Raw genomic sequence first — 14,247 nt, forward strand, 5'->3', positions numbered from 1 at the left:
CCACGCTTTCTGACACAGTCGCCTCCATTGGCGCTGTGCAGAGGCGCGAGCCTTCTTTCTAAGTGCGCGAGTGCGAGGCGGTCCGCCCGAACATTTGGCTGGAGCTAATGTGTTTTTTCCAACTCCGTCCATTTCATCCCTTTAATTTTTATTTGGTAAAATCTGGGGTATTATTAAAGTTTTTTATTTTATTTTGCGCGAGGTTTTCAGAGAGAAGACGCCACCAAATCAATAAACAGCAGTCAAGCAGTGAGACCTACTTTGAGAGGCGGAGCTCGTGTCTGCTCGATTCGGCGAGGCGCGTTCGTAATGAAAGGAGCGCGTGAGCAGAGCTCGCGGTGACTTCCTCGCGCATCGGCAGCTACATTGTGTGTGAGGCGGCACGTTGTTGTCTTCTCCACGCTGAACCACGCAGCGAATTCAGCTTCTTCGCGGACAGTGAAAGACGCGGGCTGCTTCCCAGACGCCTCTACGTTACTCCGGCCTGCAGAAACATGTCTGCCTCGGCGGCGAAAGCCAGTAAAAAGGAGCTGAACTCGAACCATGACGGAGCGGACGAGACCTCCGGTGAGGGGAATGGCGGCCTGCCGTTCAGCGCCATTTTCACTTTCTTCTTTAACACTGCTCTCGTCTTCACGTCTGACTTTTTGGTTGCGCTGGGATTTATTTTTGGCCGTGTTTTGCGTTTCTGCGTGTTTTTGGCGGGTTTCCTCTGCAGCGGCCGCGGTGCTTTTGATGTTGTCGGCCACTGGCGCGGCGGCTAACGCGCCTGCTAGCATGCCGCTGTTTCAGTGCAGAGGCCATGTTAGCTGCTGGGTTTAGCAGCAGCAGCGTGGCCGGGACCGCCGATGGTCGTGGGCCCCGTGGACCCACATGCATCAAGAACACGCAGCTTTTCTGTTTGAATGCGCGTGATGGTCCCATAACGAAAACCCCAGCGGCATTAGGGCTGAATAGCCGTCGCTGGTAGTTAGCATCATGCTGCTGTTGTTGTTACCTAACGTGAGCTGACGCCGTGTTTTGTTGGTGCATTTAAAGGCAAGAGCGCTCAATAAGCGCGTGAGTGAGTCACCAGCAGCCAGTGACCAGGACTCAATGCTGGGACGGGGAGGGCAGGTGTCTCCTGGCGGGCGGCGTTCTTAGTTCTCCGGTGAGCGAGTCTGGCTGAGCGGCGCTGCTCCACATTTGAACCACGCGGCCTTGCAGGTCGCCGCCGGCAGGAAACGGCGAGAGTCTGAAGGAGCGCGAGCGCTGCAGCCATTGGCCGCTGACGGAGTTTCACCCCGACGAGGCTCACGAGGCGCGATGCTACCGAAAGTTTACTGTCTATAACGAAGCTCTATAGAATATGATCTCAAGGGTTTTGTTTGCTTTGTGCTTCTAACCCTTAATGCCTAAATGTGTATTGTGTCTCACAGAGAAAGAGCAGCAAGAAGCTATTGAACACATCGACGAAGTTCAAAATGAAATCGACAGGTAATATGGAGGAATCATTTTTAAAGTCTGAATGATCTTCTGTATTTCATTTACATTTAAATGTTTTACATGGTAGCTGTTTTCTCTACACACCATGAAAGGAAATTCTATTTGTTGAGTTTGTCCAGAATGAGACTCTGCAGTAAACAGGAAAGCCAAGTGATTTTGTAAAAACTGGATCTGATGTCAATTAAACCTATTTTAATGAAGTATTTCATCTAGCTTTTTTTATATCCTCCATCAAAGAAATGAACTCATCTTTATCCATTAGAATGGCTAAGTTGTGGATCTTCTGCTCATGTATCGTGTACATTTAAACGTTGTCTTCCTGTAGGTTGAATGAGCAGGCCAGCGAAGAGATTCTGAAAGTAGAACAGAAGTACAACAAACTCCGTCAGCCATTCTTTCAGAAAAGGTCAGAACTGATCGCCAAAATCCCAAACTTCTGGGTCACCACATTTGTCAACCATCCACAAGGTAAGCAACCATTTGTGTCAGAACAGTTTCATGGTAAACATCTTGTTGAACTCCGTTTGTGACTCTTCCTCGTCAGTATCTGCCCTGCTCGGGGAGGAAGATGAGGAAGCGCTTCATTACCTGAGCAGAGTGGAGGTGACGGAGTTTGAAGACATCAAGTCAGGCTACAGAATAGATTTTGTACGTCTCGTTAATTTTTCCATTTCTGATGTGTGCGTGGTGTGTAGTCTTACTGCAATGTACTTTTGTTTTTGTAGTATTTTGATGAAAACCCATACTTTGAAAACAAAGTCCTTTCCAAAGAATTTCATCTGAATGAGAGCGGAGACCCGTCTTCAAAGTCGACAGAAATCAAATGGAAGTCAGGAAAGGTAACGGACTGGACGTTCAGGGCGATGCCGGTGTTCTGAGCAGCACGGAACCGCGTGAGCCGTCAGTGACCTTTGACCTTCCTCTGCCAGGACCTGACCAAGCGTTCCAGTCAGACACAGAACAAAGCCGGCAGGAAGAGGCAACACGAAGAACCCGAGAGCTTCTTCACCTGGTTCACCGATCACGCGGATGCTGGCGCCGACGAGCTCGGGGAGGTCATCAAGGACGACATCTGGCCGAACCCTCTGCAGTACTACTTGGTACGTTCCGTCTGGGTTGTTTTTCTTTATCGCAGCGTCTCTGGGGGCTTTAATTTGAGTTGAACAGTCCTGAGAATGTGGGTTTTGTTTCTAAGGTTCCTGATATGGATGATGAGGAGGGTGAAGGGGAGGAAGAAGAGGAGGATGAGGAAGGTCTGGAGGACATAGATGAAGAAGGAGATGAAGATGGAGAGGAGGACGAAGAGGATGATGGAGAAGATGGGGAGGTAGAGTGACCAGTGTCTGCAGTAACTAGTGGATCGGCGTGTTTCGGTCCTCATTCTGTGTTTTTGTTCTCCAGGATGATGAAGGGGAAGACGACTGAGAAGCGCCGCCTGTCAAGACCCTCTTTTTTTCCCCAGTTGTACTCGGGAGCAATTTTTTTTTTTTAATTTTATATTCGTTGGTGCTTCACTTTCCACTCTGAAGCGTCATCAATAATTGGTGCCATGTTATGTTTTCCTTTTATTCATCGAAGGCCTGTGGCACAATGCCCTGAATTGTGAGTACAATACCCGACTTGATCTAAAAACAAAAAAATAAAGCCTAAAACAGAATGGGTTCAGCATCCTGAGTAGAGTTTCAAGACGATTCTGTGTCGGTCTTGTCTGGTAAATCAACTCGAGCTGTGGTGTAGTGATCTAGCACTAGCAGACCTCTATTCCTTTTTGTTTCTTCTTCAGTGGGACGCTGTGTCCTCGTATTTCTCCCCGTGTGGTTTGACAGTACCAGCTCATTCCTTTTATTTGTCATGTTCAGGGGGGGGGATCAGTTGGGGAGGGGCAAGAGTAATTGGGGAGAGTGGTTATTTTGACACCATGGGATTTTTGTTTCTTCTTCATTGTATTGTTTTACAGATATCCACCAGATTTGAAATGACATTTTTAATAAAGAACAAAACTGAACAAAAGGCTCGTACATGTGGCCCCTGCTGTCGTGTCTCTTGTGAGGTGGGCTGGCCGTGTCCCACTGCAGGTCTGAATGTCGGTGGTCACACCCAAAGCTGACTTGGGTTTGGACGCGTCAGCTCACAAAAGACTTGGGTGTCATGAGGAGACTTGAAGCGAACTCTTCAGTCAGGATTTGCTGTGCGATCAAAGCCACAAAGGTGCTGGACTCCTCAGACTTTGTGTCTGTCCGTTCCGCCGGCTGGAAGGCCCAGCCTGGAAAGACAAGGTGGAAATCAGTGGAGTCCTGGAGTGACCCGGAGAGGTCAGAGGTCACCTACCCACCTACATGAGACCTACACCTGGGGCACGTGGCCACAGTCCACGAGAACCCGGGGAACCAGGAGAAGCGCTCGTCCGCCGGCCAGTGTTGGGTGACGTCTGCCTTTCTGAACGTCACCACCTCGAACTGGACCCCGTGGGGGTTCTCGAACAGCTGCACGTTCACCCGCCGCCCGTTCACCAGCGTGTCGTTGCGCGTGGACAGGGCCAGCCGGCTGGGGACGAAGCGGATGTCGGCCCCGGAGGCCAGCTCCTGTCCGCAGGCCCTGCAGAGCACGGACGTGTCGGAGCTGCTCCTCTGCTCGCACGGGCGCGCGAGCTGGCAGCGCAGGAGCCACAGCAGCTGCACTCTGAGCGCGTGGACAAAGATGGTCCTCGCGCGTGCCATTGTTGACTCGCGTGAGGCCAAGCTAGGCTAGCTTAGCCCCTTTGTTTTTAGCTGCGGTGGCGCGCGCGGCGGGAAAACCACCGTCTGTACGCTGTTGAGCGGGACTTCTAAGGAAACCCGAAAGACGTTCAAATAATTGGTACGAAGCCCAACTTCCATAAAAAAATACTGTCATCTGTTTGTGAATTTTGAACTAAAGTCTCGATAGTGTGACGCTAACTGTGCCCGGAAAGCATTTCTGGAACAGGAAGTAGACATTCGTTTCCTGTTCAGGGACTCGCGGCTCACACACGGTCATCGTTTCACAGACAGAATCACGGTGACGTTTTCCTCCACAAAGGGACGTGGTTCAGATCCCAGAACAGAGACTGGAGCTTCAGAGCTGCTGCTGTCCTCATGGCTGCTGCACATGTTGAAATCTCTAGTGATGTTATGATGTAGCAGATGACGTCATCAGGTCTGATGTAAACTTAAAAAAAGCTAAGACTTATGCAGTGTCAAATATATATATATATAGATATATAGATATAAATATATTCATTCATCTTCTTCCGTTCCACCCCTTTCGGGGTCTCGGTGCTGCTGGAGCCTATCCCGGCCACTTGTGGGCGAAGGCGGGACACCCTGCTCAGGTCGTCAGTCTGTCGCTGGATAGTGTGTCTGGAATCACACTTAGGCTACGTTCACACTGCAGGGCTTAATGCACAATTCGGATTTTTTCAAAAAATCCGAATTGTTTGCTAGACCGTTCACATTTCCAAGTAAATCCGAACTTTTGTGATCTCCAGTGTGACCGTGACACGACCCAAACGAGACCCGCATGCGCAGAAGCCAGAAGAATACTCAACGGTGAACGATGTCACTCGTTGTTTGCGGAGCAAACGTTAACATGGATGTCAACAACAGTGTTGTCAAAAGCGGAACTCTTTTTGTAATATTAAATTTATTTTCACAAAGGAGCAGCACAATTACAATCTTCTCATTTTAAGAAGGCAATGGAGTCGGGATCGTCTGTACCCACTGTTGTGGAAGAGGAATGTGTATGTGTTGGGGCCGCGCGCCCGCGTGTGTGTGTGTGCAAGCGCGTGCCGTGATAGAGAATAGGGGGGGGGGGCAGTGTGGGCGTGCATTCATGTTGTGTGTTACGGAGGACGGTAATAAAAGAAGGTTTCCCCCAGAATAAATGCTATGGACTCTTTATCAACCCGTTCTGGAGAATCTAAGGATCAGAACAGGGAGGAGGAGGAGGATCGCCTCGGGTCCCCCGCGCTTCTGAGCACGGTGGAAAGGGGAGAAAGAAAAAAAAGTTATCGCGGTAAAGGTTCAACACCACGCTCGGCCATTTATCTGGAAATTTTTTCAAAAACCGCCCAGTTGCGATCAGAGCCCTGGAGTTTGGCCTGAAAAGAGCGATCAGCCCAAATATCAATCCAATCAGTGACCTCCCTTCCCTTCCACTGTCTGGTCTCAGCAGCATCGTCCACCATGGTTAATGTTTACGTTCTCGTTCCCGCCTACTTCAATGCAGAATGATGACGTTTGTTGCGTGTCGATGACGTACAGTTCGGAATCAAGTCGCCTGGCCGGTCAGACGGCGGTCGCAATTGAAAAGAACGGCTACAATTCGGAATCAGGACGGCAAACCCACGGGGCCTGGGTCGCATTTGAAAAGATCCGATCTGTGTCATTCAGACTGTCATGAAAAGATCGGAATTGGGCCGCTTAGGGGCAAAAAAATCGGAATTGGGTCGTTTCAGCCTGCAGTGTGAACGTAGCCTAGTGACAATTTAGAGTACCCAATTAACCTATGAAAACCCACACAGAAAGGCCCCCCATTGATGTTCTGGGTCGGGTCCCCCAGCCTGGACCTTCTTGCTGTGAGGTAAGAGCGCCAACTACTGCGCCACCGTGCAGCCGTTTCTGAGTATTAATTCAAGCAAATTGTTTTGAATAAGAAGCAGATGAAAATAATGCACTTCAAAGGATAGTAGTCATTAACCTTTGTACTATCTTAGATGACCCCCCCCCCCCTTCCATTGAGGTGTTCTCCCTACCATGACAAAGGTGGATAAAGGTGGAAAGATTTCATGTAATCCATGGACACCAGTGAAGATCACAAATCATTGAAGAAAAAAGGTTCAGAGCTCTGTCTAGTGGGTCTAGATGACCCAACTCCCAATGTTAAAGTGCCTAGGATAGAACAAGGGTTACGTGCAAACTCCTATAATTGGTGGTCTACAGTCTCCCTGCTCTGCTCTTTCTGATGCAGACAAACATCCATGAACGTCTTTGTTTTCCTCGTCTGAGTTGGTTTTCAGATCTTAACTGGACGGCTGGATAGCTCTGATATTGCTGCTGTTTTTATCACACCTCTAATGTTATTCTGAGTGTGTGGGGGGCTGTGAGCTAGTGGGAGAGAGTTTCAACAAAGAGATTATGGGAAATGAGTAGAGGCTTACTCTGCACTAAGAGTCCCGCCCACAACTCGGAGGTGAATTTGTGATGAATTCCTGCCGCTCTGCAGAAACTAAGTCCCAGAAAACCACACAGGTTTTTGGATCATGGACAAAAATGACATCATCATCATTGACAGACGACTGAGAACGCTTTGACAATAGATCAGAAGATGATCAGAGGGGAACTTTCAACATGTCTGTTTGATCGGTGTACAGACGAAAAGCTGTTAACAGAATTTCTATGATGTCATCTGCCTCCTGAGGTGTTTGAAGGCCACGCGAAAAAAAGAAACAAGCAATTATATTGATTGTTCTCAACTCATTGGTTTTAATTGGATCAGATTGATGTAAAATGCTTTTCTTTCTGCATACATGCAAACATTTAAGGAGTTCCTATCATTTGGCCTCCATGCGTTGTTGCTAATATTGATATATTGATGTCTTGACGTTTAGCTGCTGCCTTGCTGCTCGTGTGAGGAAGCGGCTTCTGAGCCGTCACACATCAGCACAGCTCTCCGGTTCACAGGAACCTCTTTGTTTTTATTTGCATACTGGGCACATTTAAAACTCAGCTAGAGGGCAAAAAACAAATCAATATTATGGAACTGGCTTTAAAAAACATATTTTTTTTTGAAGGTCTTTTGAGCTTTTATTTTTTCGAAATGGAGTCAGAGTTTAGTAAATAGAATACAACAGATACAAAATAATCATCACATCATATATAACAATCATACATTATTTTATAATCGATGAATGATGGAACATTTATCGTCTTTCTTATGTTCATTAAACCAAACGTAGTGAGTCTGAAACAAACCTTTGGGAGAGACTCTCATGGAGAAATGAGCAGAAGTGTCTTAGTCCAAAATAATGGAGTGATGGTTTCAGGGAGGTTGTTGCAGAAAGAACTGAGGGTGTAAATTATTATTTTTTGAATTTAGGTGAGAGAAAAGGTTTCCTCTGACGGGGGGAGGATTTGCAGCTGATCCTAGAACATACTTTTTTCATCTGTGTGCAATTTTTTATAGCTGTCTTCATGTATTTGAAGACTCAATGAGCAAATACTGCACCTGAATTTGGTCTGTCTTTTCATTTTAGGGTCAATTAATCTGGATTAGGATTTCCCACAGGATGTTTACTTATGTAAATGTCTACATGTGTCTGATTGATGACCAGCGGTTTTCCATCGCACACTACACACTTCTATCCCACATTAGTTGTAGAAGAGATGACCTTTAAGAGATTAGTGGGATAAATTCAGATTGACTGAAGGAGCATTAGTACTTCTCCAGTTTTTAAAGGAAAACATTTTTTTGTAGATATTTCTGTTGTTCCAAACGTGCATCTGCTGACACAGTGGGACTTGCTGCCCTCTAGTGGCAGCAGGCAGGAACTGCTGGCAGACTCTGAGTGGCCTCATGAATCACGAAACACAACTTTTGTTCATCCAAAATTAAAGTACAAAGTTAAAAAAGAATAAAGGAAAGAATTGGAAAACTGCAAGAATACATTTTTCTTTTCCTCTTCCATAAATCTCATTAGTATTAAATGAAAAGGCTCAGCATGAAGCACTGAGAAATACTTCCAGTAGCTTTTCTGAGCTCATGTTAACGCCTTTGCACACCGTGCACGTGCTTACAAGTGTTCCTCTCTGACAATGATGAGGTTAAGTCTGAGCAGATGAACAGAAAGTCTGATGGGAGAACAAATGTGTCAGGAGAACATGCAGCCGCTAAAGAGACGAGCATCAAAAAGATTCCAGAACCAGCAGACCTCCAGGAAGACTGGAACCAGGAGGAGGAACAGCTTCAAGAACCACATTCAGGAGACGGGCTACAACTGTCGGGTTCCTCGGGTCAAACCACTTCTGAGCCCGGACCAACGGAGGAAACGTCTCAACTGGACCAAAGTGAAGGACTGGACTGTTGGCCAGAGGTCCAAGGTCCTGGTTCTGATGAAAGGACAGTCTTTCATTTGGGAATCAAGGGTTTGGAGGAAGACTGGTGAGGAGCAGAACCCGAGCTGCTGGAGGTCCAGAGTGAAATCTCCACAGTCAGTCAGGATCTGGACTGAAATGTCCAGCTGGTGTTGGTAAACTCTGCTGTCTTCAGTCCAGAATCACTGCAGCGGTCCAGCAGAATGTTCTGGAGGACTTCAGGATTCCTTCTGCTGAGGATCTGGATGGAGATGCGGGACCTGGACCCTGTCCATTCTACTGAAGGATTGACGATACTTTAGTTTGATTGGTTTGATGTGATCAGAATCTCTGCTCTTCTGTTTTCTAATTTTCTGAAATTCTGTTTTTGTGGGTTTTATGAGCCAGAACCCCAATTTATGTCAAAATAAACAAATATACTGGAAATGGAACAGTGGCCCCTGAACCTATATTCTAAGAAGGTGTAATTTGTTTGAATAGAATTATGGAAATTAATACGCTTTTCCATGATGATGTAATTTTATGAAAGGATTTGTATTAGAAAGATCTTTTTTTGTCTAATATTTAAAAAAACTGAGTGAGACCTGAAGTCTCCAACAGACGATCACATAAATACGTTACAGTTTAGCTTTGTGACGTCGATTTGTTTTCATTCTTTTTGAACTTTGACATGTGTGCTACAGTTTTCCTTTAACTGTCCCCTTTTTGGGGTTCTTTTCCTTTCATAAACACTCAAGTGAAGTCACACATGGTGGTTGATTGGATTTTATTCTGCAGAAATGCTGCAGACTTTACAGCAAAAATGATGCTTCTTTTCTATTCCAGACATCCAGACTGAACAAATTCTTCCATCATCTCCTCCAAGCTCAGACACGTAGGTTTGTGTTCATCCAACTGACACTCCTCTACCGTTGGCCAGTACTCAATCCAGGTGTGCTCTCCGAGGCTGTATTGATATCTGAAAGCAGAGAGGAAGAACTGAACAAAGAACTCTCAGAAACACAAGGACACAGGTGGGAAGGGCTTGGGATTCATTCAGAAGTTTCTCAGATCAGACTTACGTCTCCTGTCCGTCACCATGGTTGATGTCACCGGATGAACCCATGACCAGGTATGTGCTGCCGTTCTGCAGGCTCAGAGCTTTTCTGCAGTGGGGGTAGCTGATGAAATGTCGCAGTTTTCCTGTAGGTCCGACATCGTTACTGCCTGTGATGACCAAAGGGGAGGGGGCTTAACCGACAGTCAAGTAAGCCTCACGTCTGATGTTGTGTACTTCAATGTGTGTGTCCAACATGTCTGTGTGGAGTGGAACTATAAAGGTCATTTAGGCCATGATGGTGAGACCTGAAGGTCGTGCCCCACAGTCACTATGTACATGTTGTGTATTTTGTGATCCATGCATGATCTACGTGATCCATGAGTGTTTCTTGCGTTCGTGGATGTGCTCAGATGTCCGTCGAGGGTTTTGGCTGACGGTTCTTTACATGAATTTGGTTTTTAGTTGTTCAAAAATTTTGGTCGGTTAAGAATTATGCAGTTTATGTGTATTTAACGTATTTTATACGCAATCATTACCTAAATCTTGTGCAAATGTGCATGATCGTTGTGAGATGCAAACACAAATGTATGTCTTTCCACGACCGTTCCACATTTGTCTAACAGACTTTTCATGCATGAAGCACCGATGTTTAACATTAGATCACGTATAGGGCGCACATAACACATTCAGATTATGTTATGGACGCATGAATCACTAATGAATTACACATAAACAGCACAATAGTCACACAGTTCATGTTCTACGTTGGTTTATGTGTTCTTTGCATGGTTTATTCCTACTTCTTCTGTGGTTTTAATGGGGTTCATTCCTGATACATCTGTGAAAATTTCACGTAAAGACCACAACTTTTCTCCCTTTTTATACGAAGATTCACGTCTGACCAGTTTTCATCCGTGTTATATGCAGAAAATGTACATCGTGGCTGTAAGGAGGGACTCAGAGGAACAGCCTCTGACATCTGACAACCAGCAGTGCTTTGTCATTGAACCGTTGTTTCAGTTTGTCACTTTCTTTGTAACCCTTGTGCTATCCTAGGCACTTTAACGTTGGGAGTGGGGTCATCTAGACCCACTAGACAGTGCTCTGAACCTTTTTTCTTCAAAGATTTGTGATCTTCACTGGTGTCCATGGATTACATGAAATCTTTATCCACCTTTATCCACCTTTGTCATGGTAGGGAGAACACCTCAATGGAAGGGGGGGGGGTCATCTAAGATAGCACAAGGGGTTTACATGACTATGGTAATGTCTATGTTTCTTAAATTTTTACTTATTTTTTGTTTATTATGTTTTGTTTGGTGGGGGAATTTGGGAAAGTGTCTCCACAGAGTCTTCTACCTGCAATCTGGACATCATGTTTTTCTCAAACTGTATGGGGTTGATAGAAGTAAATTGTAGTCTTGAGGAAGACCATTTTGAACAGCACTATCTGGGTGCAAAACTGAGAAACTTAAACTGTGAATATTATAACCCAGAGGATTTAATAAAAACCAACAGTAGCTTTACCTTCTCCTCCTTGCATCTAAATATACGTAGTATCAAAAAACATCATGATGACCTAGTTTCACTGCTGGCATCAATAGGTCACAATTTTTACATAATTGGCTGCAGTGAAACCTGGATTAATGAAGATGCATATTTAGAGCTTTACAATTTAGATGGATATACACTGTTCTGCAAAAATAGAGCTGGAAAAGCTGTTGGAGGAGTTTGTCTGTATGTGAGCTCCTCATATTCAGTGAGGAAACGAACAGACATTATACTTGATGATGGTTTTTCTGACTCAATCTTTCTAGAACTAAAACATAACAATGCAAAAAGTATTGTTATTGGAGTAATATATCGCCCACCAGACTCTGATTATGACACATTTATAGACAAACTTGAAAACCTTCTTCTCCACATAAACCTAACGAACATAAATTGTCTTATCATGGGTGACTTAAATATAGATTTATCCAAGGACAATAAAACTAACAATGACTTTATTAATACTCTTTTCTCCTCATCCTTTTCCCCAAAAATTAATAAGTTTACCAGAGTTACGGATAAAAGCAAATCCATTTTGGACAACATGCTAACTAATACAGTAAATACTGAATATAAATCAGGGGTTGTATACTCAGACATCACCGACCATTATCCCATTGCATGCTATATGAATCTAAATAATAAAACCTCAATCTCACGTACAAGGAGAAAAGTGAAAGTGGTAAACACCCAAACTTTAGCAAACCTAATGAGTCACCTTCAAACCAAAAGGTGGGACGAAGTATTCAACACCACAGATCCCGAGTGCGCATACAATTCATTAATTGAAGAATTAACTGACTCAATTAGCAAATCAATCCCAGAAAAAACAATTAGACAAAAAGACATAAAAGTAAAACCTTGGATTACCAAGAGAATACTAAATTCAATCAAAAAAAAGAACAAATTGTACAAAAAGTATAAAAAAACAAGTACCCAAAATAAATGAATTTACATAAAATATAAAAACAATCTAACAAAACTATTACGAATAAGCAAACAAAATTATTTTACTACACAACTGAAGGTTGCATCTGGAGATCAAAAAAAGTCTTTGAGGGTTTTGAATAACATCCTCAGCCGCAGAACAAAAACTACAGTCATCCCTGATTCCTTAGAGCAATGTCAATCAAACAATCTCAGTTTACCTGATATTTTTAACAATTATTTCTGTTCAGTTGGGAAAAGTCTTTCTCAAAACATTTGTCCACCAGGTGGTGCTAATGACAATGTCTACCTTCAGGGAAATTACCCAAATGCATTCTTTCAAAAACCCACCTGTAAAACAGAAGTGGTAAATATTATAAACAAGCTGAGATCATCCTACACAGTTGGTGCTGACAACATAAGTAGTAATATCATTAAAGCCATAGTAAATGAAGTTGCAGAACCTCTCGCTTACACCATTAATCTTTCATTTACACATGGCAAAGTCCTAAGAAATGACTAAAATAGCTAAAAAAAAACCCATATATAAGTCTGGGGACAAAAATGATATTAAAAATGACAGACCCATATCAATACTGCCAATTCTTTCCAAAGTATTTGAGCGAGTTGTGTACTCAAGATTATCAGACTATTTTGTAAAACACAATGTACTTGTGCCTCAACAATGTGGCTTTAGGACACTAGACACACTATAGATCATGAAATATTACTCAGCAAATTAAGGCATTACGGGGTCAGGGGATTAGCGCTCCAATGGTTCAGGAGTTCAGGAGAGAGCAATATGTAAAAGTTGATGAACTAAAATCACATAAACTCAACATTCAAACGGGTGTACCACAAGGATCCATATTGGGACCACTTCTCTTCATAATTTATATAAATGATTTTGTTTACTGTTCTGGGGACATCCACAAAATACTTTTTGCAGACGATACTAGTTCATTCATGTCACTTAGAAATATGGACCTATTAGAAAAACTCCTAAATGAACAACTAGTAAAAGTAGATATTTGGTTCAAATGCAATAAATTGTCATTAAACGCTAGCAAAACCTTTATCATATTCCACACATCCAGACACAAATCCACCTACAGGAAATTAAACATAAATATAGATGGACGATCTCGACAACAGATGGACTCAATAAAATTTCTTGGAATCCATATAGATCAATTTATAAATTTTAAAAAACACATAGATGAACTAGTTAAAAAATTATCCAAATTTGTTGGTTTATTCTATAAGATTTGGCACATGCTCCCATCAGACGCATTGCTAACATTGTACAGATCCCTGTTTGAGCCTCACCTGGATCACTGTAACATCATATGGAATAACACATATTCTACCTACACGGCAAAACTCCAGATAACAAAGAAAAACAATAAGAGCAATAACCTGGTCCACGCCAAATTCCCCAACGGATCCACTCTTCCACAGATGCAGCCTCCTTAAGTTACCGGAACTCAACTCGTATCATAACGCATGCACAATGTACAGTGTTGTTCATAGACTAAGTAGTCGTTTGTGTGACCTCATACCACTTTTTTGGCCCTCTTATCACCATGACACCAGGGGAAGCATATGCTAAAAGGCAAAAACAGGAAGTTACAATGTACAAGCTTCTCTGTCTGTACTAAAGGTCCACAAACTTGGAATACTTTAGACAATGACGTTAAACAGTCTGCCACAATATATATGTTTAAAAGGAAACTGAAATTGCTATAATTGTCAACATACTGTACAAATGCTGCTCCGACCGAAACCACCTATTAGTGTGTGATATCTCTCTGTTTGTTGACACTTATATGGCCACACGCCTGAGTTTAAGTTGTTCAAAGTCATTGTCCCTTGTCCAACACTTTCCACTATATTACCATCATTTTCTCATACTATTATTGTATTTTTTCTATGTAATTCTTTTCTTTTCCTTCCGCCACTCATCTTCTGTACTTTTATGCTTGTCTAAAATGCTGGACCCCTAATAATAAGCAGCTGCTTCGGGGAGGTCCATTTTTCCCACATTCTGTATTGTGAGGGGATTTGTAGCTTTTGACACATTGTGGAAAAATAAAATAAAATAAAATAAACTAAACTAACTAAAAAAAACAGAGA

The 14,247-nt window shown here is 43.5% G+C and overlaps 2 protein-coding genes and 1 pseudogene across 3 annotated transcripts; 1 reads left to right on the forward strand and 2 right to left on the reverse strand.

Annotated features, from left to right (window-relative positions):
- The first annotated feature begins 42 nt into the window (after positions 1–42).
- Positions 43–3,495, forward strand: LOC101158031 (protein SET). The gene is made up of 8 exons (XM_020706359.2): positions 43–567; positions 1,419–1,476; positions 1,811–1,953; positions 2,030–2,133; positions 2,211–2,324; positions 2,415–2,585; positions 2,681–2,812; positions 2,887–3,495. The coding sequence occupies exons 1-8, from the start codon at positions 495–497 to the stop codon at positions 2,908–2,910; spliced, it is 819 nt and encodes a 272-aa protein (XP_020562018.2). The 5' UTR covers positions 43–494; the 3' UTR covers positions 2,911–3,495.
- Positions 3,455–4,686, reverse strand: LOC110015676 (protein cereblon). 2 transcript variants are annotated; one of them, XM_023958895.1, is made up of 2 exons: positions 3,818–4,647; positions 3,455–3,748 (listed from the first exon to the last, which is right to left on the reverse strand). In XM_023958895.1, the coding sequence occupies exons 1-2, from the start codon at positions 4,200–4,202 to the stop codon at positions 3,609–3,611; spliced, it is 525 nt and encodes a 174-aa protein (XP_023814663.1). In that variant the 5' UTR covers positions 4,203–4,647; the 3' UTR covers positions 3,455–3,608. The 2 variants fall into 2 exon arrangements, with proteins under 2 accessions (XP_023814663.1, XP_023814664.1); XM_023958896.1 differs by having other exon boundaries at positions 3,633–3,748; positions 3,822–4,686.
- A 4,657-nt stretch (positions 4,687–9,343) lies between these two features.
- The window catches only part of LOC101158285, a 39,852-nt pseudogene continuing 34,948 nt past the window's right edge, over positions 9,344–14,247 (reverse strand).

This window comes from Oryzias latipes, chromosome 9 (genome assembly GCF_002234675.1).
Source record: "Oryzias latipes chromosome 9, ASM223467v1".
NCBI classification, from domain to species: Eukaryota; Metazoa; Chordata; class Actinopteri; order Beloniformes; family Adrianichthyidae; genus Oryzias; species Oryzias latipes.

What these genes read in the sequence shown, in the direction of transcription:
- LOC101158031 (XM_020706359.2), top strand. Translation starts at nt 495, where the DNA reads ATGTCTGCCTCGGCGGCGAAAGCCAGTAAAAAGGAGCTGAACTCGAAC. An exon ending in CGGAGCGGACGAGACCTCCG is followed by an intron (nt 568 to 1,418) that starts GTGAGGGGAATG and finishes TGTGTCTCACAG; the next exon opens with AGAAAGAGCAGCAAGAAGCT. An exon ending in CAGGCTACAGAATAGATTTT is followed by an intron (nt 2,134 to 2,210) that starts GTACGTCTCGTT and finishes TTGTTTTTGTAG; the next exon opens with TATTTTGATGAAAACCCATA.
- LOC110015676 (XM_023958895.1), bottom strand. Translation starts at nt 4,202, where the DNA reads ATGGCACGCGCGAGGACCATCTTTGTCCACGCGCTCAGAGTGCAGCTG. An exon ending in CAGGTGTAGGTCTCATGTAG is followed by an intron (nt 3,749 to 3,817) that starts GTGGGTAGGTGA and finishes TTGTCTTTCCAG; the next exon opens with GCTGGGCCTTCCAGCCGGCG.